Source organism: Trachemys scripta, chromosome 7, assembly GCF_013100865.1.
Source record: "Trachemys scripta elegans isolate TJP31775 chromosome 7, CAS_Tse_1.0, whole genome shotgun sequence".
In the NCBI taxonomy this organism is placed as follows: Eukaryota; Metazoa; Chordata; order Testudines; family Emydidae; genus Trachemys; species Trachemys scripta.
In genome coordinates this window covers 97,832,999-97,859,485 of record NC_048304.1, presented here as the reverse complement: position 1 = coordinate 97,859,485, position 26,487 = coordinate 97,832,999, and the positions used below count along the sequence as shown (strand labels likewise).

The 26,487-nt window shown below is 39.7% G+C and overlaps 1 protein-coding gene across 2 annotated transcripts in view; it reads left to right on the top strand.

Moving 5' to 3' along the window:
• LOC117880279 (gamma-aminobutyric acid receptor subunit pi-like) overlaps nucleotides 1-26,487 on the top strand; it is a 77,273-nt gene that overhangs the window by 17,262 nt on the left and 33,524 nt on the right. For both annotated transcript variants that reach the window (XM_034776297.1, XM_034776296.1), the window contains exons 2-3: nucleotides 11,832-11,917; nucleotides 18,111-18,214. In XM_034776297.1, coding sequence (XP_034632188.1) covers nucleotides 11,865-11,917; nucleotides 18,111-18,214 — 157 coding nt within the window. In that variant the 5' untranslated portion in view covers nucleotides 11,832-11,864. The remainder of the gene's footprint in view (nucleotides 1-11,831; nucleotides 11,918-18,110; nucleotides 18,215-26,487) is intronic.

The following is a 26,487-nucleotide window of genomic DNA, read 5'->3' as shown; positions in this document are numbered from 1 at the left end:
CTAGCTCACACTGAAGCATGTGTTGCTGTGGCTAGCTTAAAACTGGCTAGTTTAAAGTCAGCCATAGGCAACTGCTATTGATTTCCATGGAAGTTGCCTGTGGACAGAATTTAGCGCACACTATTTAGAATATGACAGCACTGAATTACTCCATTTTGCTATTTACAACACTCCTCCCCCTCCCATTACTGTGGAAATGAACTGTATATATGGACATAAAACAATACAAGTAAGGAGGTTGGAATCCCATATATTACTTCCTAGAAATATCATCTCTAATACTTAATGTATCCAGAAGATAAATCATTGCATTGGCCAATCAGTTATGGAACACATTAGAATATTGCAACCTGTCAACTTGCTATGGACCAAATGTGTTGGATTTGTTTTTACAATTTCAGATAAAGACTCAAAATAGAAAAGCATAATAACAAATATAGGAGAAAATATCCCATAGTATGGGGTAAGATTAATTAATTTTACATATTTTAGAACCTTAGCATTTATGAAGTTAACAATGTGCAGCATGCAGTGACATAACACCAGATGATTTAAGTGTGAATCAAAAGTGAACGTGGGTTCAAAATATGTGATGTATTTAGTAATTAGATAGAAATGAAATGTATGAACATCCTACTCCTTTATGTACTACTTGATAAATTTATGGAGGGGCTGGTATGATGAGACTGCCCACCATGGCATGTAGCTGATCTGCAACTGCTAGCAGCAAATATCTCCAATGGCTGGTGACAGGAGACCAGATGGGGAGGACTCTGAGTTACTACAGAGAATTCTTTCCCAGGTGTCTGGTTGCTGGGTCTTGGCTACATGCTCACAGTCTAACTGAATGCCATATTTGGGGTTGGGAAGAAATTTTCCCCTGGTCAGATTGGCAGAAACCCTGGTTTTTTTTTTTTTTTTTGCCTTCCTCTGCAGCATGGGGCATGGGTCACTTGCAGGTTTAAACAAGTATAAATGGTGGATTCTCTGTAACTTGAAGTCTTTAAATCATGATCTGAGGACTTCAGTATCTTAGCCAAAGGTTAGGAGTCTATGACAGGCAGGGGTGCCAGAACAGGAGGGGCAGGTGGCCATGGCGCCCCCCCTTTTAACCAACCATAAGGATGAGCAATGGGGGAGAGGCAGGGGTCTTGGGGGAAAGGGGAGGCATGGGGCGGGAGGAGGGGTGGTGCGGAGGGTGGGGCCATGGTTTGTTCAGGCACTGGTGCCCCCCCCCCCCCACTGATAGGAAGCTTCTGCTGACCCTGATTACAGGAATGGGTAGGTGAGGTTTTATGGCCTGCAATGTGCAGGAGGTCAGTCTAGATGATCATGATAGACTTTAAGGTCAGAAGGGACTATGAGTCTACTTTTGAGGACAGCACTGGAAGGATTGGCATAATCCAAAATGACAATGACAATCATTTCTGGGAGGCTGGGAAGTCCAAATCTTTCACCTAGGTTCAGGCCACCAAACGTCTGTTTTGGCGATACAGGGATGAGGCATGTTAACTGTTTATCCATGGAGAAATTGGAATATGTTAGTATGAGTCATTGTTACACAGGGTGAACTCCTGGCTGCATTTGGCAAAACAGCTTTGACCTCAGTGGGGCCAGGATTTCATTCACAAAATTGGAATACTGTTTTTTTTATTATCCAAATGTATTTACTTTTCAATTTAAAATAGCATAATGTTTAAAAAACATAAGCCTAAAGGGCCAACAGGATTTCAAAATTTGTTGATACTTGTGCCCAAGACTATTCATGTTGTGGAAGAAATTTCATCTCACTCCCTGGAAATGAAAAAGCTGCTTTTCATAAATCTTTCATATTACATAACTCCACAATCCCCTCAACACTGCCTCTTTAATTTCAAACACTTTGCAGCCTGAAGCACAGTCATGTCAAGCACTCTGTTCATAACCAGAACTAACGTTTATGATTTACAAAAGTCACCAAGAGACTATTTAGTCTAATATGTTAAAGTCTATAGTCTTCAAAGGATATCTAAAATAACTTTTCAGTTTAAGATCTATATAAGTATTTTAGGCTAGCTTAAAAAACCCCTAAATATTAAGATAAACCCACCCAACCAACCTATGTTAAGGAAACATTTAGGCTGCTTGATTAAGAACTCAAAAATCAGGAATGCCAATATTAGGGTTGCACCCAAACAAACCTTATGTATTATAATACAGTCTTCACTCCTTCCCCAACTATGCAGCTAAGGTGAAGTTCTGGCATGGCATCTTTCTAGAAATTTTCCAAAGCACACAGTAGCTCTCCCTAACCCCTTTCTACCTTAAAAGGTCTGCAGGGATCAAGCCTAGTACCCAGTGGAGTCTACTTCCGCCTAAGTGCACATCAGTACTCTCTTGAGCACTAAATTAGCCATGTATGAATGTCTATTTCGCCTTCTTAAAATACACGCTTTGTGTGTTAGCAAAACTAAGCACTGCGCGATTATCACAAGTTTTGCCAAAACAGTTGAAGACATAAATACAGTTGTTTCCATGTTAATTTTCAAATTTCTAATCCCAGCTGTAGGAGTGAGGTTTTTATAATAAGAAATGTATATTCTTTTCCATTCCCACCATATGCAAAAATGGCTGAACTATTTCTGCTCAATCTTTTCAAAAAACTTCATCTTTGGGCAGACTCCAAGCTTGGAAAATTTCATTCTGAAAAATGAAAATTTCAGAGTTATGAGCAACTATAACCAGGGCATCGGGATAGAAAACATTATGTAGTTAAACTAAAGCTCACAGCATCTCTCCCATGATAATGCACAGATGGACATGTAAAAAGTGTTTAAAAGCTTGCAATTTTTATGTAAGATAAGGCTCTCTCAGTATTTGCTAGTAGCTCCCTTTACTGAAGGCCTCATGTACTGTGTGGCAAGATTCCTGAATTCTGTAGCAACCTGGTGAATCATGGATACCCTGGGCCCAGCCTATATTCTTCACTATGGGTAAAATTCATCCCAGTATGGAAAATCAGCACAAGGGGCCATGCACCACTTGAGTCCCATGTAGGGACTATTTTGACCTCCATACATAGAGGTAAAATATATGGATACATCATAGGAAATACCTTGAATACTACAAATACGGAGGTATCTAACTGCAGATACTTATTTATCCAGCGCAATTGGTGATTTTAAGGAAACAGTTATACATTTCATATTCTTAGCACTTCTATGTAATGTTCCAACTTAATACACATAAATAGATTTTATGGTGTTGCCTGGTAGTGACACCATATTTAGGGTTGTGTTATAAAATGGACTTTAAACGATGGATGTATTCCTGGTTTTTCTCTAAAAATGGATGGCCTATCAATGTGAAATTTCACAGTGACCTTTGAATTTTCTATTCAGTTTTTTCCAGTTTCTCTTTATAAGTTTTTAATAAGAAGTCTTTGAAACTCTTGCAATTTTTGTTCTTGACAGTCTGACCTTTCATTGTTGACTGATATCTTTTAAAAAACATTGTTTCTCTACACAACATGTGAGACACCAGTGTATCTTGTGTAGATCTGATGTAATATATAGGGTTTTTTTGGGGGGGGGAAATGGATCTCATTTGTATCTGTTATTCATCATAGCTGAAAGTTTATGCACCAGCAGCTGCTATACTTTTCTTTCAGATGTTATACTACAGAGGTTTGATGTGCAATACCTGGCATAACCTACCACCATTGTTTAATCATTTAAAAAAAACCTAGGAAATTAATATACAAAAAACTTTATTGTGAAGAAGTTATGGTTGTTAGATACACAACATACCTGACATAATCCCATAAAAGCAAGGGCATGAAAAGTTAAGCCACCTACCTGTATATATCCTCTTCTCCTCCATCCATAGGCACACAGCCTAACTGTACAATACACCACAGATGGCACACGACCTTTCCTCTGGCCCCTAAGTATCCAGCCTTCCATCACTACCTTTAACAAATCAAACCCTCCTATCCTACCACACCAAACATCCACAATTTTATTGGGAGAAGTTAGTTTGGTAAATGGGTGTGTTTACAACAGCAGGTTAAAGGGAGCAGAAATAAGGTTGAGATGTCTGGTCTGTGCTATGGCAGTTGTGATAATGTTAAGGATTGTCTGTGGGTCGATGAGCAGAGCTTATGTATCAAAACATGGTTTAACCTTTCATTGCCCTGCTTTTGTCAGGTTGTGTTAGGTAAGCTATGCTTATGGCAACCCTAAGTCTGCGTCACAACAAAGCTTTTTAAATATCTAGAATATTTTTGAGGAAAACAGTAGTAAAATATTTACCAGCTGCATAAAAAGGTTACTACAATTGTGACAGGAAGATGAGGGAATTATGTCAGTCAAGAAAAATGTTTTATGAGAAGGGCATAAAAATTATTTTAAAAAAAGTCATTTTAAAATAAATTCAAATAGAAAATTGATAAAATTTGGTTGGAATTTTCTGCAATGTCATACATGCCATATTAGAATTTTTTTTAATAGAAAAGTGCATCTGAGTGTATGTAGTAATCGATTGCTTGATTTTGTAAACTAATGCCAGATATTTTAAAGAACAGAACTAACTCAGCTAATGGTATTAGTCTAATTCCTAAAAAATATCACTACCTTTGGCACTTTGTTGGCAGTCTCAGTAACAAGGGTAAGCATCAGCTACTTTCTCTGGACTTCTGAGTACTAATATTTAGCTCTTATATAGCACTTTCTTGTGTGCCCCGGCAGCCCTTGCATGGTGCATGTCTTTTACAGACAAGAATCACAAATGCTGCCAGTCCTTAGAAGTAGCCCAAGCGACATGCCAAGAACTAAATTGTCAGCCAAATGAGGGAATAAGCTGCGACTCATAACAGAATAACAGAATGCAGACGTGTTTTGGTCCACTTTCATCAATCGCTTGTATTCAGAGACTGAATCAGTCAATCAGACTTGGAGTATAGTTGCCTGAGAGGTTTTCTCCTCCTCTATTTGCCCCACTCAAAAAAAAAAAAAAAAAAAAAAAAAAATCCAAGAGGATTTTCTGGTTTTCATTCCAGCCCTTCCTATCTGCAGTTTATGGAAAATACATTTAATTATCCGCACCCCCATTTCCCTCCTTTCATCTTCCTTCTGGTTCCTAAGGGTTCACAAACAAGTGAAGGAACTAGGGAGGTTGCAGGCAGTCAAGTTAGAAGATAGCTATTTAATTATATTGCATAATTATATAAAAAATGAGTGAAATATACATCAGTGAGTATGGGTTGCATAGTGGTCTAATTTTGTGTAGCTTCATGTGAGACCTTTCTTGATAGTGAGCAAAAGTCTCTGATTTTTCCCTCAGGGTCTCCCTGTGCAGTAGCAGTAAGTATAGGGGAGTCAGGAAGCTATCTTTCACATAACTCAGAAGCAAGGGCAACCAGAGGTAGCCTAGGGTTCTAGAGAAGCCAATGGGGAGGTTAATGAAGGGAAGCAGAAGCTGCTGGGAGGGGGCTTAGTATGGGAATAGGGATTGGGCAGGACGGAGGAGAGCCTGAAGGATTGTTGGTGGACTAGTGGAATCCTGGGGACTGCAGGGGTTGCTGGAAATATGAGGGAATCTGTTGCAGCCTTCCTTATTCTGCCCCACTCTCCATTAGCCTCCCCACTCTTGACCCTGATTTTGTCTCCTGCACTCTGCTATCCCTTCACCTCCCCCCCCCCCACACATTTTTACTACCAGGTGCTGTTACTGGCACTACTTCCTCCTCCCTGGGTCTGATACCAGCTGGGGGAAAAGAATGAGGAGAGACAGAGATCACTTGATAGCAAAAACCTGATTCCAGAGCACATCCCACCACCTGGGAAGAGGACCTGCTAATGCCTAGTTGAATGCATGAGATGGCAGCTGAGATGCAGACAGGTGTGATAGGGCTTGTGACAGTGTGACTGTCACACACAATATCTGATGCTTGGCATCCCTTTGCGTTGTTCATTGGGGATTGGGCAGTCACAGGAAGGGGTGAAAGCTGGAGAGGAACCCATACATCTTACTGTACATAGGGCTTCACAAAATGTGGGACTAGTCATGCTTCATTGGCTTCTTGGTTGAATTTCTAGCTACCCAAGCCTACTTAGAAAATCTGGATGCAAGAGTCAAATCAATGCAATTGTCATTTTCATAGTAATGCAAGCCCAGCTTATGCCATGTACAGAACAGTGAATGTAGCACCCTGTGGCTAACATCACTTTTAGTTTCAGAGATTATTATAATAGCCACTGAAATTGTGGCTTATTAACCACTATTATATGACAAGGATACTGACCTTTGCCTGCTAATTTGCAGTCCCCTTCATGCTTCCACTGGAATTTCTTGTAGACCTCCAATACAGCTGGACAAGCCACTTGTAGCAGTATGGGGGATTTCACCCTCTCTGATTTCTCTGCATTACCACTTGCTTCCAGGAACATTCAGAAATGCTGCAACCATTTCCTCCAGTTCTCTGCCTGGTTCCCTTTTATACTCAGGGGTTTGAGAGATTTATCTTACTCCATTTCTGTGAAAGATTCAGTTTTCTTCTGATACCATATAATAAAACTGGAGTGCTCAGGATTGCTGGAAAGCAACTGGACTTTATTTCCCGGCCCCAATCACTATCAGAGTGACATAGGTCTGTCACGTGGCAGAGATCAGGATCTATTGACTCCTGTGGAAACCGTTACAGAAACTACAATTTACAATTATCTTACGAAATCTTTAAAAAACACTGAGACCGGCAAATAGAGGAACAATAGCCCAGCCCAGACTTTAACTCCAGTCAAACTGAAATGGCCAGTCATGTATCAGATATGTTAAATATTTTACAAAGCTCATAGAAAGAGAATTTCCATCAGAATCTGTAAGCAAACTATTACAAGATTCTGCTTACGGCATTTTAAATACTATGGCTGGAGTGAAATCTACACTTAAGAGGGAAATCCTCCTATTAGTGTGCAGCATCTGGCAAAGAAGGGCAGGAAGAAGGGAGATGTACCTGTGCAGGAGCCATCCTGCTGGCACAGGGTAAAATGGCTCAGGATAAGCCCCTTAAATCATTTTTAATTAAAAAAAAAAAAAAAGAAGCAGTGTGTTGTTCTGGCTAACACACGCTACCCAAAGCCACTTACATGCTGAATGGCTAGCCAATACTATTCCCCACCTGGCAGACTATAGCCCTTTCCATGTATGGTGCACCAGCCTATTAGTAGCCAGTCCTCATCACTAATGCTTAGGGCAGAATCATGGCTGGCTGCTTTGTGGGGGGTATGGCATGCCTTCTTCTCCCACTAACACACCTGCCTAGCACAAGGCAGGATTTAACCCTAAATTTTTGCACAGAAAACATGATCAGCTAAATGAGCTCCACGATGGGTGTGACACTTCCCAGGGGTATTCAGGGTTGTGAGGCACCTTGCTACCACTGGCCCTTAGTGTGAGAAATTACCAGACCTGCAGTTCCTGAAGGAACAGTGCTCTGCAGCTTACTAATTACACCTTAGATTTATTTATGGAGAAATCAAGTATAAATTTATTTAACAAAGAATAGAGATTCATATGAGAGCAAACAGAAATATTGGAAACAAACAGTTACATATACAATAAAATCCTAACATGCATTCTAGAGCCTAAACACAACTCACCAGATGCTCTCTTGTCTAGTAAGATACTGAAGTCCTTCTTAGAGAACTTTTTAACCAGGGTGGCTGAGACGCTTCTTTCATGCCATCAAGTCTGATGGTAATTTGTCTCCCTCAGTAAAGGATGCCAAAGCATCTTTCTGCACACCAAGATATACCAGACCAGTCCTTTGTTCTTCATCTCTAAAACAGGGCCCTACCCCACCTGTTTTACTTCTTAATTTTCCTTCTGAAGTCCCCACAATCTCTTCATTAGAATTTGATTCAGTATGTAAATAGATCCCCATTGTAAGACACACAATACACAATGGTCAGCCAGGAATATAAATGTATCCCATCTCCTGCACGGTGTAACTTCACTGAAGGCATGCTACCTCTGGATGACCTGCCTTTAACTACAAGGCCCTAGGAACATAATTTCCAAAATATACATTTCTCCTTACATATTATATGCACATACATTTCACAAAGATTATGGTGATCAGTCTGACACAAGCTTTCAGCAGAAACCATACATGACCCTCTTTAGAGAATTAGAATGTAAATACCAGATCCAGGGGATCCCTGTAACAATTATGTATCTCTGTACCCTCTGCCAGATGGCATCAAGAGATCCTTTGGTCACAATAAGTATAAAATATCTTTTCAACCTTAAAGTTCTACATTAGAAATTCAGTAATATCTGTAGGTAAAGATGATTGCTTTAGAAAAGACCAGCAACCGATTCAAATGCTAATGGACATGATCCAAGGACAGAAATACTGTCACAGAAATGTCTGCAAACTCCCTTATTCCACTTGCATGTTTCCTAAAACATGTTCACAAGCCCATAGCAACAACACAAAGGCTACATTTAAAAGAAGGCTTGTGAAGGCTGTTATAAAGACAATAAACAATTTCCTGGGAACGAAAGATCAAAATAAAAATAAGGGAGGCATTACTCTCATATATGAGGAAAGTGTGCTCAAAGGATGAACCATGGAGAATCAGAAAGCATTCATCCAAAAGAAGAATAAAAAATATCACCACAACACTGATACTGTGACTTGAAGTAGGAGTGAAGCTGAATCAAAATTCAGAGGGAAATGTTCTGATAACACCATCTGCTCATTTGCACTAAGCCAGATTCCCCTAACACAGGCCATCATAATGTCTTATGCATGTTTTTCCACTGAGGACAATGTGTGTAAGTACATAATTTATCTTGATATCAATATCTCCTACCATATTCAATAATCATAGTTAATGAATTCTTCAATTGTTTTAAAGGAGATACTGAAATAGTTTTCCCTTTTTATTGGAGACAGTAATAACCATTACCTTTACTCTGGTCACTTCACTGCTTCTTTAATATGGCAAATGAAGTAACATACCATTCAGATTCTGGTAGTTCAACAAATAACCAGGGCCGGCTCCAGCATTTCTGCCGCCCCAAGCAAAAAAAAAAAAAAAAAGCCGCGATTGGCAGTTCAGCGGCAGGTCCCTCGCTCCTAGTGGGAGTGAGGGACCTGCCGCCTCCGAATTGCCGCAGGTGCCGCCCCTCTCCCTTGGCCATCCCAAGCACCTGCTTGTTAAGCTGGTGCCTGGAGCCGGCCCTGCAAATAACAATACAATCATACCATACATATATATACACAAAAGTTACCTTAGGGTAAAAAAAGCTGCTAGCAGTTCACACTCTGCTCAGTTGAAGGATGGGGACAAACCTATGCAAAGCCTGAACAAATTCTTTGGCCTGGTCCACACTAACCCCCGACTTCGAACTAAGATACGCAACTTCAGCTACGTGAATAACGTAGCTGAAGTCGAAGTACCTTAGTTCAAACTTACCGCGGGTCCAGACGCGGCAGGCAGGCTCCCCCGTCGACTCCGCGTACTCCTCTCGCGGAGCAGGAGTACCGGCGTTGATGGTGAGCACTTCCGGGATCGATCCGGGATCGATTTATCGCGTCTAGACAAGACGCGATAAATTGAACCCAGAAGATCGATTGCTTACCACCTGACCCGGAGGTAAGTATAGATGTACCCTTTGTTATTACTAAATTTTCCATGAACCTGCAAAGTGCAAAAGGCTGTGCTCTTGCAAAATACATCCTGAAAGCTGAAAATCATGTCAGATGTGATATTTTGTTCATAGCATTTAACATGGATTCTGTATTAAAACTTTCTTTTACCCATCCACATCCAAGATAAATCATTTGTTCTGAATTTTTGTTAATATTTCTCTGGTACACATTTTCTTAATATTTTAAAACATCCCTTCAAAACTATTCCTATCAGGGACTTGATGATCAATAGTTAATTTCAGATCTATTATGTGGTTTTGCACAAAATCATTTTGAATGATATACTCTCTATCTTAAAGTCAGGAAATGGTTTATAGATCTTACAAACTGTTTTAAAATTATCATTATGGTTGTGAAACAATCTGACAAAAGCAAGAAAATTCCATATTAAAACTAAAACACCTGCCCCCAACCAGACACATTTTGATGAATGTGAATGTTTTTATTTTTTCAGTTCAAGGATTATTTATGGCTAGAGATAGAAAAACAGTTTCATTTTTTTCAACTGCCATCTAAACTTTTGTCCATTAACAAAAATCTTGCTAGAGATGTGTAACAAATATAGCTACAGCATATATAGCATGGATTTTATTCTTAGATAGCAATGGGTCCTAAAACTGCTACATGAGAAAAATACAGTCAAAAGAAATTACAGATTAGTCATCTGTGGGTTGTGGGTGTGAGTGTGGGTGTGCATGTAGTGATTACTATATGCTAAAACTGTCTTGAACTTTTTGTTATTTATAATTTACCAAAAGTATGCAGTTATTTTTAAAGTATAATGCCACTTTTCCAAAAAATAATAAAATTTAAATGTTAAAACATTAAAAACACAAATCTCCATGCTGATGACTCACGGAACTACCTCTCCATTTCAGACCTGTCCTGTTTTCCTCTGCCCAAATTACAATCTCAGCCTGTCTCTCTGACATGTTCTTGTGGATGTGTAGCCATCAGCTCAAACTAAACATGGGTGAAACAGTGCTCCTAAGTCCTTCCCCCACCAAGCCCTCCCAGCTACTTCCTTTCTTGATGACTGTGGACAACACCATCATCCTACCTGTCATTCAGGCCCATAATTTGGCTGTCATCTTTGACTCAGATCTCTCTCTCAGGCGTCACATTCAGGCCATATCTCATTATAACATCTCTAAGATACAGCCTCTCTTATCCATCCACACAGCTAAAATGCTCATCCAAGCTTTCGTCACCTTGTGTCTTGATAAAGGCAACATCCTTTTCTCTGGCCTTAACAAATGCTGTCTTGCCCCGCTCATATGCATTCAGAATGCTGCTGCAAATTTTCCTAGCCCATTTGGTGATGTTATCCCCCTCTTTGAATCCCTCTCCTAGCTCCCCGTTCTCTATTACATCAAACATAAGATACTTTTATTCACTTTCAAGGTCCTTCATGATCAGTCCCACCCTATTTTCTCTATCAAGCTATTGGTGCTCACTTCTGATCACCCCATGATACCAGTCTCCTGCATCCTTTCTCCATTGCTCCCCACATGCTTGGGAGTTGTTCCCCAGGAATATCTGCAAAGCTACCTCATTATCCAACTTCAAATCCCGCCTCAAAACTCTTCTTTGCCAGGAGATGCACAAAACATTCAACAAAAGTTAGGCTGCTGATGTACAGTGACAACAGCCTATCATGCTGACCAATATTGTCTCACTATTTCCTTGTAGTCTTCTGCAGTCCATTGGGGCAGAGACTGTCATTTTGTTCTGTATTTTTACAGTACCTAGCACAGTGGGGTCCTGGTCCATGACTAGGACTCCTAAGTGCTACAGTAATACAAATAAATAAATAAATAAACGATTAGTCCACAAAACGGACACAGAGCTTGAATTCTCTAGAGAGCCAATCTATTACTGAGTTAAATCAAATACTGCTGCCCTTTCAAAACTGTAATTTAAAAAAAATGTGGGTCTTTTTACTTGTTTTAGATATTTGCTAATAAATATGTGGCGACACTTGTTCAGGATAAATTAGCATGGCTTTACTGTATACCATTACCATATAAAAAGCTTCATGTGATTTGAAGTTTGATCTACTATAACCTTTTTTAGAATAAATATTTATCATTATACTTTACTTCTAAACCTTTCCCATGTTTGCTTTTAGGAAATACAAGAACTCTTGAAGCCATCTCTGACAATGTGCACTCTTTTCTGGTGTTCCAAAGCCCTGTTTCTACTGATGTTTTGCAGGTAAGAAAGCTAAACTGTTGTTATCCCTTTGATATGTGTGCATAATATAGTTGGGTATCACCATACAGATTCTAGTTAGAACATTATTTTTTCTCAAGTAACAAATGCACCTGAGAGTCTGACCTTTAAAACATGAATGTAGTTCTGCTGAAATCAATAGGGTTGCAAGGATGTAACTTTTCAAAAACAAAGACAAAAAGCACTCTTTAAAGAACATTAAAGAACAAAATAAATTTGAAGAGCTCTGTGACAGGTAGCACCCCCTTTCCAGGGTGCCACCTGATGTACTGGGACACCACTTAGCCCGCCTCTTCTGCCAGCCTGGGCTTCCTTACCCTATCTTGCTCAGCCACGCCCTCAAGCTTCCTCTAGCACACACACAGGTAGGGACACATCCAGCTGCAGAAAGACACAAACTGAAATCAGTACTGAATGGGAATTTTAGCTAAGACATTGCCCAGCACTCAAGTGCACTTCCCCTCTGGAGAGTAAACCCAAAATTGTATTATCTTTCACTGCACAGAGAACTGTACAGTGTAAACTAATTGAAATTTGCCCTCTCCCTTAAAGTGGAGAGTGATATGCACAGCTTTTTGCCCCTCCCCCCGCCCAGTTATGAATTGGGTTTAAAATAAAAACAAGTTTATTAAGTACAAGAGGTAGATTTTAAGTGATTATAAGGGATAGCCAATAGATCAAAGCAGATTACCTAGTAAATAAACCAAAAATGCAAACTGAGCTTAACACACTAGATAGGTAGGATATAAATTAGCAAATTCTCACTTTGAATGATAAACAGGCTGGCAGACTCTTAAGGCACAAGTTGCTTTGGCTTTCCCACGTTTTCATACCACAGGCTAAAGATCCTTCTAGCCTGGGACCATCACTTCCCACTGTTCAGTCCTTGCCCCTCAGGTGTTTCCAGGTGTGTTGTTGCAGGCAGAGTGAGGTTCCCTGATGATGTCATTGTCCCACTTTTATATCTTCTTTCCACTTGCTGGAAAGCTCTTTTGCTGTGGCCTGGATCAAACAGTTCCCATTATGTAGTGCTATCTCTGAGAGGTTTCTATTGTACACAGTTCCTGTGGTAATCCTTGTGCTTGTGTGCATTTTCTCAATAAACCATTAACATTGTTTGGCCTTTTTACTGTTGTACCTGAAAGGCTGCTTGTGGGTGCTTTTAACCTCACAACATGTTTCAGTAACACATACATAGCCAAACTTCATAACGTCACATTTGACAATAACACGTACAATTCAACAAGATGTTAATGTCTAACAGATCAAGATCTTTGGAATGATACCTCACAAGACGTACTTTGTACAAAACGTATCCTAATTACATAACAATGGTAAATATTGAGGGTTCAGGGTGTCACAAAGTCTATGCAACATATCCTTCCCCTATGAAAAGATAAAATAAGAGGGAAAAGTTTACGTATACTGTGACAGGATGTATAGACCCCACACGGATGAGGAAGGGGCAGAGAGGCATGGGTGGAAGGCCTAGCCCCAACCCTCTGGCCCTGTCAATCAGGCATTATAGGGAGGAGGCCTTTAACAGGAAGGAAACTGCAGTCAGTTGTGGAAGTACACATGCACCAACCACCACCACCAGGGTTGCCCAAAGCAGAAGACTGCAGGAGCAAGTTGTGAAGGGCACTCCTAGGCAGGGGACCTTCACCCCATCCCTGAGGAGAGTACAGCAGGCTCCCAGTCCCAGATAAGACAGACAGGTTAAGCCTGTCTCAGAGACCCAGCCACAGCAATTTCCTCAAACCCATTATGCTGGGACTGGATTCTTGGCAGCACTAGACTTGCCACCCCCATATCCCCCTTTTGCTGAAACTCCAGGGGAGTTTAAAACTCTCAGGTTTTCTCCTTCAGCCCTTCACGCATACAGCTCCCCCAAACACGTCCCTGTTGGTATCACATCCCACTTTTCCTTTTGGAGGGAATCAAGCAGAGGAAGAGTGAAGAAGAGGTTGTCTATAGGAAGGAATCCAGTTAGTCCCTTCTGGGCAGGGCCGGCTCCAGGTAGCAGCTTGCCAAGCAGATGCTTGGGGCGGCCACTCCGGAGAGGGGCGGCACGTCCAGGTATTCGGCGGCAATTCGGCGGACGGTCCCTCACTCCCGCTCAGAGCGAAGGATCTCCCACTGAATTGCCGCCGCAGATCTCGATCGCGGCTTTTTTTCTTTTTTTTTGCGCCGCTTGGGGCAGCAAAAGCCCTCGGAGCCGGCCCTGCTTCTGGGACAAAGGAATCCACAGGGGAAGGATCTGGACTGTGGGTAAGGCCCGAGAGGGTGGCCAACGGGCTTTGGGGACTGTTTCTGGGGCCTGCCAACTATGCTTGCTGGCCCCTAAATGAACCCCACTATACATAATCTTGATTATTTTGGAGCCAGTTGCATGGAAAATTTTACCCATACTGCTTAATTGCTTAATTATGCCTACTATTTTATTATCAAATATTTTCTCTGAGATTAGTATGTTGTGGACCTTAATCAGGAACTCCTTTCTATTTCCCTTTTTGTTTCATAACACCATGTATTTATGGATGAGATCTCTTTAAGAAATTGGGAGATTAATTGATTATCCTAATAGACTCCTACCCTTACACTCTTTTGCAAATGGATAGGGTATAAATTGGCCATTGAGTTTATTCTGTTGATACTTTGAGCCAACAATCTTACAATGAATAGATCTCTCTTCTGAGGGATAGACTAGCAACAACCTCTTCATCCTGCCATGTATATTCTCTGAATTGTGTTTTCTTCACCTATTTTCTTGCAAATAAAGTTGGACCTGGATAACTGGTGAAGAGTTATTTTCAATATATCCTATTTCAATATCTACAAATGACATTTCTCATTTCATTTCTGGGACTTGGCATTATTTTATATTACAGTCACAACACAAAGCATAGCTTACTCACATTGAAATCAATGGACAACCTGTATAGCCAGTTTCAAGGAAGCAATTTTTGTAAAGAAAAATCAAATAAAACATTGAGTAAAAGTATTCAATACCGAAGTTACAGGAGTATACTGGGTCATTTGTAACCATTAGCTTTGTCACTTTAGAATTAATGCAGGGTCAATAGCATATGCAGCAAAATGACAAAATCCACTGACATTTTACCTTACAGTTCTTCATGTTAAAATTAATTATTGTATAATTTTCCAATGGAATACAATATATAGAAAATGGTTTAAGGTATGTATGAATCAGATTAGATAGATATATTGGGCCTGATCATGTGGGTTTTGTTCAGGAAATATCCCATTGATTTCAATGAGAGTTTTATAAGATTAAGGAAGGATTGTTGGATTGGGTTTTCAGGGATTGATCCTGAGAGGTTCCAACCACCTTCTGTGAAATGTTAACAGCCTTCACCTGGATTTGAGAGCATTTACCATATTTCATCATTGGGTTTTTAATAAGGAAAGAATTAACATACATATTACATTCTTGATAGACTGAAGTGACTATCAGAGAGTTTCATTTCAATTGCTGATGTATTTCAAAGTATTATTGTTTTGCTGTGTAGAAGCCTCTGTGGTTTGTTAAATATAGAATGTATGCATTATACACCTGACAGACCAGAACAAATAGGCATTCCAGTCTACTGGATAAATACATATTCATAATTTTTCTAAAACACATTCTCTAGACAGTAGCCTGGGACAGCTGTTTCAAAGTAATTTTGTATTAGGATAAGTGCTAGTGCATTTTGGATAAATTCCTTAAGAAAATTTAGGAACAAATGGTTGGAGCATTGGCTTGCTAAATCCAAGGTTGTGAGTTCAATCCTTGAGGGGGCCATTTAGGGATTTGGGGCAAAATCTGTCTGGGGATTGGTCCTGCTTTGAGCAGGGGGTTGGACTCAATGACCTTTTGAGGTCCCTTCCAATCCTGATATTCTATGATTCTATGAAAGGACACTTTAGGAGTGAACAAAAACAACAAGGAGTCTGGTGGCACCTTACGTTTAAAAATTAAGTACCAAGGCAAAGGAAGCTCCAGTGCATATGTGGCAGAGATGTGTAAGGAAAAAGTTCTTGGCTTTTTTCAATTCCCTTTGTTACAACTATACAAGATGCCCTATTGCAGTAGTTACTCCTGCTCCTTTTGAGGTGGGGTAAAGAAGGGAGTAAACAGCATCCCAATTACAGAATAGGACTGCTTGGTAGGCTCAGATTTTTGGCCCCAAAGGCAACATGGTACTTAAGCAAGGAGCCTAATTTTAACCTCACAAGTTGGACAGTTAGCCAAATGCTTAAATATCTTGCTGAATCAGGGCCTTATTTAACTTGCGTTTTGGAAACTCAAGAGTTAGTGCTACTCTGCTTATGGAAGAAGTGTAATGTACCCTTCTCCAGCCACCTGAATACGATGGGTTGTCCTAATGCCCAAATGATTATGAGGTCTTGTGGACTGAATAGGACCCTTAGTTATTATTTAATCAAAAACAAGAGGAATGAGGCTGCACACTAGAAGCTCATTACATAAATCCAGAATTATCTTGGACTAGCATAGAGCTGGGTGATAATTAAAGTGATTGAAAGAAATTGTTTCAAAACACCAGTTACTTAATGGACATACCCACCACGCAACAGCTTATGTAAATTATAACAAAGTTGACACTCCAGACCAATGAAATACAATCTGTAATCATATATTGATCAGAAGAACAATATTGTGTGATGTGATAAAAAAGAATGTTGTCTGGCAATTTTCCCTGTTTTTTTTAGAACTACAAGAAATATATTCATCCACAGCCCATTAAAACTGTGTGGTTAAAGTCATGCAACTCACTGAGTGTTTAGCTGTAATTATGTGTTCCTGGGTGAGAGACAGAAAAACTGCAGCAAACATGGCCTCCATGTAACAGATTAAAAGGTGATACTTATACAGCAATTAATTATACCTACATTTCATTAATATTTAAAATATACACTTGATTTAAAGGTTCTTTCTTCTTTAGAAGATCATTAATCTTATAGTGAACAGACTATCTAATTGTGGCCAAGTGTTGTTAAAAGAGCATTCTTAAAAGAAAATGGAGTAAATCAATGAAATACCTCTGCCTAATAAATCAATTTCCAGAGACAGGAGAATTCATATAGTCTATGTGATTCTAGGAAAAAGAACTTTACAACTGACAATGAAATACAGCTACCTCCCAGCAAAGATTGTGAGAGGAAATACACTTGCCCAGTATCACACAGTAGCGGAATGGGGAATAAAACACCAGTCTCCTGATTTCCTGTCCTGTATCCTATCCACAGGACTCCCACTCCCATCTCTACATAAACCTCTACTATTAGGTCACTTGAATAATCTTGTGGCACCTTTGAGACTAACAGAAGTATTGGGAGCATAAGCTTTCGTGGGTAAGAACCTCACTTCTTCAGATGACTTGCATCTGAAGAAGTGAGGTTCTTACCCACGAAAGCTTATGCTCCCAATACTTCTGTTAGTCTCAAAGGTGCCACAGGACCCTCTGTTGCTTTTTACAGATTCAGACTAACACGGCTACCCTCTGATACTTGAATAATCTTGTTATACCACTAGTTTTATTTGTTTTACTTTCCTATATTGTACTCATAGCAAGTTTGTGTACATAGGAGCTGTCCGCTGTAATTCTACTTCATTTACCCAACATGTTTATTTCTCTCTCTCTCTCTTTTAAAATGTGGTGCAGTAACAGCAGGATTTTGAGAGATTTAGTGTATAAAAATATTCCTTTTTTTAAAAAAACTGTCTTTTTCCCTGGGGACTTTTAAGCGGATTTCACCGTATAAAAAGAAGCATTGTTATAAATGAGGAAACAAAAAACAAACAAACCAGAAAAGATATATGGTACTGTATGTTTTACACATTCAGTGCTAGAGAAACCTGAGTTGTTTCCACAAGCTGTTCAGTTATTAGTGCAGTTAAAAAAAAAATTAAGGCTAAAAATGGTAGTTTCTGCAAATTAGGGATTGAACAAGATTCATGAAGTCTGACATTCTCTAGGATATTATTTTTCTATAGATATGTGCTTTATGAAATACAAAAGCACAAACATTTCATGTTATGTAAATCTAATGGTAAGCAGTCCTTTATGGCCCTGACACAAGTACCAGCTTCAGGAAACTCAATTTTGTCTCTATAAAACTCTTCCTCCATGTTCTTCTTTTCCTTTAGGTTAATGAAAATGTCCACAGCTGAAGGAAAAGGTGAAATTCTTCCTCCAACTATACAGAAAATAATGAAGGGATACAACAAGTACCTACGTCCATTTTTTGATAGTAAGTATATACGTTGTTTTGGACAAGTTTACACCGTAACATAGGCGCTGACTTTTGTTTTTGCTGGTGGGTGCTTTTGAAGAGGTGTGTGTGTTTGGCAATGGGGGCAGGGGGCTCTGCCAGTTTTGGGGGAAAGCTATTTTTAGCATATTTATACACTTTTTTCATATTCTAGTTATTGAATATGTGTCTATCATTGGTATCTTTACTATTTTAATAATGATTGAATTGTTATGAACTATTAATTAATTGATAATTGCATTATCATGAATAATATATTAACATACTATATAAATAGTATATTAACATCATTGCAATCACCTACAAGCTGTCTTCACTAATGTCCCAGGTTAAAGACATTAGGTATCTCACTGTAGCTTTCTGGATAACTGTCACCAATCTTATTTACATCTAGTTCCCTGGTATGGTCTTGATGCACGTTAAGGACAGCTACATTATTCAGTTGCATCTGTCCCATTGACGACTGGAGATGATTTTTAAGTGTTCTGAAGCTGGAGAATGAGTGTTCCGCAGTTCAGGATGGTACAAGCACACTGAAAAAGTTGCATAAATTTGCAGTACTGTGAAAGCATAGTGCTTTCAGAATACTGCAAATGACTCCAAGATCTCTTTCTTGATGGGTAACAGCTAATTTAGACCCCCATCATTTTGTATATATAGTTGGGATTATATTTTGCCAATAGCATTATTTTGCATTTAACATTGAATTTCATCTGCCATTTTGTTGCCAAGCCACCCAGTTTTGTGAGATCCCTTTGTAACATTTTGCAGTCAGCTTTGGACTTAACTTTGTTGAGCAAATTTGTATCATCTGTAAATTTTGCCACCTCACTGTTTACCCCTTTTTCCAGATAATTTATGAATATGTTGAACAGCACTAGTCCCAGTACAGGCCCCTGCATGGATCAGCATAAAATCTGTCTTCCTTGAATAACATGCAGACTCTGAAACTGAAATTCTCTAGTTTTAAATTTTAAAACATATGCAGGTCATGTGTGGCATTGTAAAATAAATTAATCCAAGGGAAAGAAGGCAATAATTCTAAAGATAGGAGTTCAGAAGCTTAATTCTCTCTGACAAAATTATTTCTTTTTATGTAATCACTTAAAGTAATTGGCTAAAGAAGTTCTTAGATCATGCAGTTATGTTTGAACACGTGGTGAGACTAGTCGTCAGTTTACCAGCTAGAGCATGTCACACCACATGTAATTTTTAGAGCAATTTTATAAAATATGAATAGCCTTTACTATATTGTATTTAAAAGTGCATAAAATATCTACATCTGTTTCTCTCTCTTTTTTTTAAGTGTTCCAACTGCTGACACAGCTGCTTTTGTTTATGTAGTATGTTGGAGGAGATAGTCTTTTGTTAGCAAATAACAAACTATGTTAGGCTATGGTTACACTTGCAGATGTAGAGCGCCAGGAGTTAAACCAGCCCTTGGAGACAGCAGCTGCCGTGGGAAAGTGCTGCCGTGTTTTCACACTGTCAGCTGCAAGTGCAATGGCATGGCCACATTAGCAGCTCTTGCAATGCCACAGAGAGCAGTGCATTGTGGTAGCTATCCCAGTGTGCAAGGAGCTGCAGCGTGCTTTTCAAATGGTGGGGGTGGAGTGTGACAGGGAGTTTGTTGTGTGTATGTGGGGGGAGAGACAGTGTGTTTTGGGGGGCTAAGAGTGTGTCAGCATGCTGTCTTGTAAGTTCAGACAGCAGCAGGGGAAGGGGGAAACCCCGACATAAGCCCCACCCCTCGCCTCTCTCTCACACACACACACACACACCTGTCTCTGCTGCAGCAGCATTCCACAGTGATGGTTTGCTTTGCGTCCCGGAGCAGATAAGCATGCCGTCTGTCAGAAATGGAGCTTTGAAAGGGGATATCTGCATGCCTGCAGCCGAATTCAAAACAATGACCAGAGTGGCCACTTGACATTAAGGGATTATGGGATGTTTCCAGAGGCCAATCACAGCACAGTAATACAACACGTCGTCCACACTGACACCCCGGCATTTCAGACAGGGTGCAGCAAGCTCTATGTTTCTTGTGGAGGTGGATTACCAGGAGCACTCCAGCTGCAGAGTCCAGGCGCTCTAAGTGCCTTGCCAGTGTGGACACCTCAGGAGTTAGGGCGCGCGGGGCTGATTTAATGCGCTCTAATTTGCAAGTGTAGCCAAGGCCTTAGTAAATGTGGAGTGCTAAGTACATTCCATCTAATTTAGGACAATACACAATGAGATAGGTTAATAGTGGTTACCATTAGGATTTCCATTTTTAGGTATAAGAATTGCTGGGGCCACTACATACATATGTGTCTGGATCAGCGGAAAATGACTTTAGTTCTAATCTGCTTCTAGTACACATTTGTTAATGTGCCTTGGTTGAGTGAGGCTCAGTACAGAGACAGACACAGAGCAGTAGCAAAGCACATCTGTTGAGGTCCAATACTAAAGCACCTCAGCAAAATCACTTTAGTTAAGACCTAACACATGAGCACATTTTAGCAATGGATCTCAGCTTCTGGAGTTTGGCCAGAGCTTCTTACCTCTCAGTAAGTCTGCTGAAGAGGTGGGGTGAGACCATAGGAAATGCATTTTACAGGTGGCTATTTTTACAACAGGATTAATCATGATGGGAGAGAGAAGAAATTTAACAGGGAGTAATGTAGGTGACTGTGGCATTAATGTTTTGGCACCATGTAAATTTGTATGTATTTTTGTGAGAATAATCTATGGGCAGCAGTAGCACCTAATGATGATTTTTAGTAAGGAAGTTATTGAAGCAGCATAGCTCTCTAATGTGGACACAGCCTACAGTGACAAAACATTTTTTCTGTAAGCGCAGGAACACCACTTCCCTGAATAACATTAGCTACGTCAACAGAAGCCCTCTTCCATTGACATAGGGGCATCTACATGGGGGGTTTTCCTGGCATAGCTTAGTGGGTTTTGTTATTGTTGTTTTTCCCCACACTCATGACCAATGTAGCTATGCTGACTTACCTTTTAAGTATAGACCAAGCCTAAAGTATAACAGACTTTATTCAGAGCTGCAACTGTGTCCACAACCCCTAAATGCAGGGTTAAGCCACTGGATCAGTGTAGTCACATAAACCTCTACTAGGGTCTTATTATTATGGGTACCTCAACTTTTTTTTCTTGTTTAGTTGTTTAATAATTGTCTACAGAAAATGACAAAGGGTTGACCAAATGCAGATGGATGTTTTGTTGTAAATGGGTGTAGCTTCACTGAAGTCAATGAAGCTATGTTGATTTATACCACCTGAGGATCTGGTCCTAAGTATAACATATAGACCCACATGCATATGCACATAAGCATATATGTACACTGGCATGAGTCCAAAGTATGCCTATACAATCCCTGAAGTGCAAGCATTTGTACATATGTATGTTGAATACACATAAAACGTGTGCTTGCGAATTTGAAAATCTGGGCCATAATGCTGCTTACATTACTCAGGAGACTCTGCAGATTATGTAATCCATTTTATCAAGGAGTTCATAGATTTGATAAAATCATCTCCTAACTGTTTTTATTAATTTTCTTGTACAAACGGACATTGGAATACAACACACAGTTTTCAGTGTGCATATTCTTGTTTGTATCTGCTCTCCATTTGATCTGCTATTAATTATATACTCAGTAAAGATGTTTACAGAAAAAAATATGCTCCCAAAAGGGAATTAATTTGTCATATGACTAGATCTTGTTAAGATGAGCTGATTGCTGGCATCAACAATGATTAGAGTTTAGTATTAACTAGGTATAAAGGGATCTAGTAATATGATTTAATCTAGTGAAAAATGGAACCAATTTTATCCTGAATTTTGAAATCCAATAGCTCGGAGGTTTTGAGGTTTTGCTTCAGGCTGGACATGAAGTTTCTTAGTGTGATCCTTGCATACTAGTATCACTCTATCAAAAAAAATTGACACTAAATTCTCTTTAATATTTAGCAAATGGATTTCTAACCCCAAAAAGAGAACATCATTTATTAATAGGTTGGCATCAGACAGATACTGTGGATTCCCCATTGCTGTTGCCAAGAGGGAGAGAAAAGTATCATTGTCATTAATTAATGATACATTTTAAGGAGGCATAATTTTTTATTTTAGCAAAGCCTCCATCTTGCCAGTTCCTTTTCATGTGTCATTTATTCTGAGGTAGACAAATGACTGGAAATTATTTTCAATAAAAAAAATCAAGCTAGAATCACCATTGAAGAGACTATGAAAATATTTATTCTTGTGAATACAGTGAACCTGGATACATTTGTCTATAGCAATAGAATAGAAAAATGGTAATTTATCCCTTTTGTATAGTGCAGTATCCATGTAGTTAATAGAGTCTAATCTCTCATAGCTTTTTGGAGATGTAAAATTGATCGAGGGGTTTTAGGTTTGTCTGTATCAGATCTGTTTAAGTACATATCCACTCCTCTCATTTACTAGAGGTTTGTAGAGTATTTAACGCAACAGGGCACCAACCTAGTTGCTAAAAGGTGTGTAATGGTCCCTTGCTCTCCCGCTCACAGGGAGACCACTCAGGCTGGTTCTGTCTGGCCAGGACCAGAGTCCACAGGACAACCAAGAGCCCACAATAGGGCTGGGCGATCAATAGTCACTGTCAGGCTTTAGCCTGGGTTTGGGTGGTTCAAACTGTCAGCCCTTAAACAAAGTCTATCAGGGCAGGCTGTGGCCTGGGCGGAGCTTAGGCAGCCAGCAAACAACTGTCTATGGGTGAGTTGGTAAGGGAGGCTCCTTCCTCAGGGATAGAGTTTCCCTGCACAGTGTAGGGAGTCAGTCACCCCGGGGTGAGGTGGCAGAGGGATGTGGACCCACACTACTCCACCGCATCCCAGCCCAGTGACCTGACAGGGGCAGGATTGCCTGCCCCTGCGTCAGCAGGGATCCAGCCGTAACTCGCTGACCAAGTCACACCTGGCTCTGCAGCCGGCCGCTCCATGGCTGCCCCTGGACCACTTCCCGCCTCCCCAGGGTTTGGTACCTGTAGCCTCCAGGCTTCCTCTGGCTTCTCAGGGTACACGGCAGCAGGCACTCTGGGCCGGTCCTTGTCAGCACATCGGGATCGGGAACAGCCAGGTATAGGTTCCCCTCTGGGCCGCAGCAGAATGGGCGGAGCGTCCTTCTCCTCTACAGGCTCTTCCCCAACTGTGCTGCAGGGTCTGCCTTTTATACTTCCGGCCACGCCCTGGTGCTTCCGGCGAGGGGGGGCAGGGCGATCTAGGCTCTGCCCTCCAAGGCCATTAGACCTCACTACAAGGTGCTACTGTAATATCATTTTTTAAAATTATTAACAATAACAATAATGTTCACATTTCCTAACAATGCTCCTGCAATGCTTTTCTTTTGCATCAGTTCATCAGTCAAGTCAGAATGAATTCAAAGGATGGGAGTGGGGTGATAATATTACAGAAAAATCAAATTCCCTAATGTAGAGTGACTCCTCTGTGTATCTTACTTTTCATAATTAATGACTGTGAATTCTCCTCTCCTTCCCCCACTCCCTTCTGAGTTAATTTCTGTATGTTTGTCTAGTCGGTTTATATTGTAAACTTGTCAGGGCAGGGACCCTGTCTCTTAACTTGTTTAATTTGCTTTGTAAACCACCATGTACATTGATTGCCTGGTATACAGATAAAAGGTATACATACAATATATTTTCTTGAAGATTATCCAATCAATTAGTTCACCTTTTCCCCAACAGGTAGCATTAGCATGTATTCAAGTGACTGATCAAGACTTTTAAGTAGGCTAGCTAACAGATGGCACCATGATGCAATCAAAATGGTAGGCTGCCACCTACATCGAGGCATTCTTGCTGGACTATTTGATGGTAAACTGACTTTTTGCCAACCCTTGTATTTATACTCACAACATCCCTATGAGGTATTAAAGTATTATCTCCATTTTACAGATGAGGAACTGAGGAACAGAGTGACTTGCCTGAGGTCCAACAGGATGTCTATGAGATAGTAGGGAATTAAACTAGGGTCTCCCAAGTTCTAGGCTCGTGTCCTAACAACTAGATTATCCTTCTCCAAGAACATGATGGCTACCTCCAGATGGGAAAGAAAAAGCCCATGTTTAAAGGCCACTCTCAACCTTAAAACCATATTTTTTGTGAAATTATCATTTTCTTTAGCTTTGTAACTAACTAGTAGACACTTTATTAAAGTCTGTGTCAGCTGGTGCACATACTCCAACATAGCGACTTTGGGTAAAATTTTCAACAGCCCTAAGTGATCTAGAAGCCTAAGTTCCATTAAGTTTCAATGAGACACACTCCTAATGGGGGGATTTCCAAAATTACCTACCTACTATTAAAAGTAGGCGTCTAACCTGCTTAGGCAATTTTGAAAGTCCTGTGCTAAGTGCTTTTGAAAATGGGCCTTAGGCTCCCAAATCACATTGGGGCTTTTGAAAATTTTAACCTTCATACCCGTCTGCATGGTTTTTCTTGTAGTTCTTAAAGGAACTGAAAACCAAAAAGTCACATTAGACCTTAAGAAAAGCTCAAAAGCTTGCCTTTCTCACCAACAGAAGTCAGTCCAATAAAAGATATTACCTCACCCACCTTGTCTTTCTAATAGCTTGGGACCAACATGGTTACAACAACACTTCAAATTACCACTATGTCTTGTGTGAATCTTAATATTCTTTTTTTTTCTAATTATTAGGGCTGTCAAGCGATTAAAACAATTAATTGTGATTAATCCCATGATTAATAAAAATTAATGACAAATTTACAAATGTAGAATTATGTACAAAAAATTGCTGCATTCAAAAATAAAATAATATAAAAAACTTTAGAACCTAGAAAGTCCACTCATGCCTACTTCTCATACAGCCAGTCGCTCAGACAAACAAGTTTGTTGACATTTGCAGGAGATAATACTGCCCATTTCTTGTTTACAATGTCATCTGAAAGTGAAAACAGTCATTCGTATGGCACTGTTATAGCTGGCGTCGCAATATATTTACATGCCAGATGTGCTAAAGATTCATATGTCCCTTCATGCTTCAACCACCATTCCAGAGGACTTGTGTCCATGCTGATGATGGCTTCTGCTAGATAATGATTCAAAGCAGTGCAGACTGATGCATGTTCATTTTCATCATCTGAGTCAGATGTCACCAGCACAAGGTTGATTGTCTTTTTTGGTGGTTTGGGTTCTATAGTTTCTGCATTAGAGTGTTGTGTTTTTAAGACTTCTGAAAGCATGCTCCATACCTCATCACTCTCAGATTTTGGAAGGCACATCAGATTCTTAAGCCTTGGGTCAAATGCTGTAGCTATCTTTACCAGCATTGGTACCTTCTTTGCATTTTGTCAAATCTGCAGTGAAAGTTTTCTTAAAACAAAAAACATGTGCTGGTTCATCATCCGGGTCTGCTATAACATAAAATATATGGCAGAATGTGGTTAAAACAGCAGGAAACACAATTCTCCCCCCAAGGAGTTCAGTCATAAATTTAATTAATGCATTATTTTTTTAACGAGTGTTGTTAGCATGGAAGCATGTTTTCTAGAATGCCAAAGTATGAAAGGGCATACGAATGTTTAGCATATCTGGCATGTAAATACCTTGCAATGCCAGCTACAAAAGTGCCATGCAAACACCTATTCTTTCAGGTGACATTGTAAATAAGAAGCAGACAGCATTATCTCCCATAAATGTAAACAAACTTATTTCTCATAGTGATTGGCTGAACAAGAAGTAGGACTGAGTGGACATGTAGGCTCTAAAGTTTTACATTGTTTTGTTTTTAAATGCAGTTAAGTAACAAAAAAAAATCTACATTTGTAAGTAGCGCTTTCACGATAAAGGGATTGCACTACAGTACTTGTATAAGGTGAATTGAAAGATACTATTTCTTTTATCATTTTTAGAGTGCAAATATTTGTAATAAAAAATAATAATATAAAGTGAGCACTGTACACCTTGTATTCTGTGTTGTAACTGAAATAAATATATTTGAAAATGTAGAAAAACATCCAAAAATATTTAATGCATTTCATTAGGTATTCTATTGTTTAACAGTGCGATTAAAACTGCAATTAATCATGATTAATTTTTTAATTGTGATTCATTTTTCTGAGTTAATTGCATGAATTAACTGCGATTAATTGACAGCCCTACTAATTAGGCTAATTTATTTGAGTGCTAATACAATTATTTTTAAAAAAATACTGCATTTCCTATTTAACA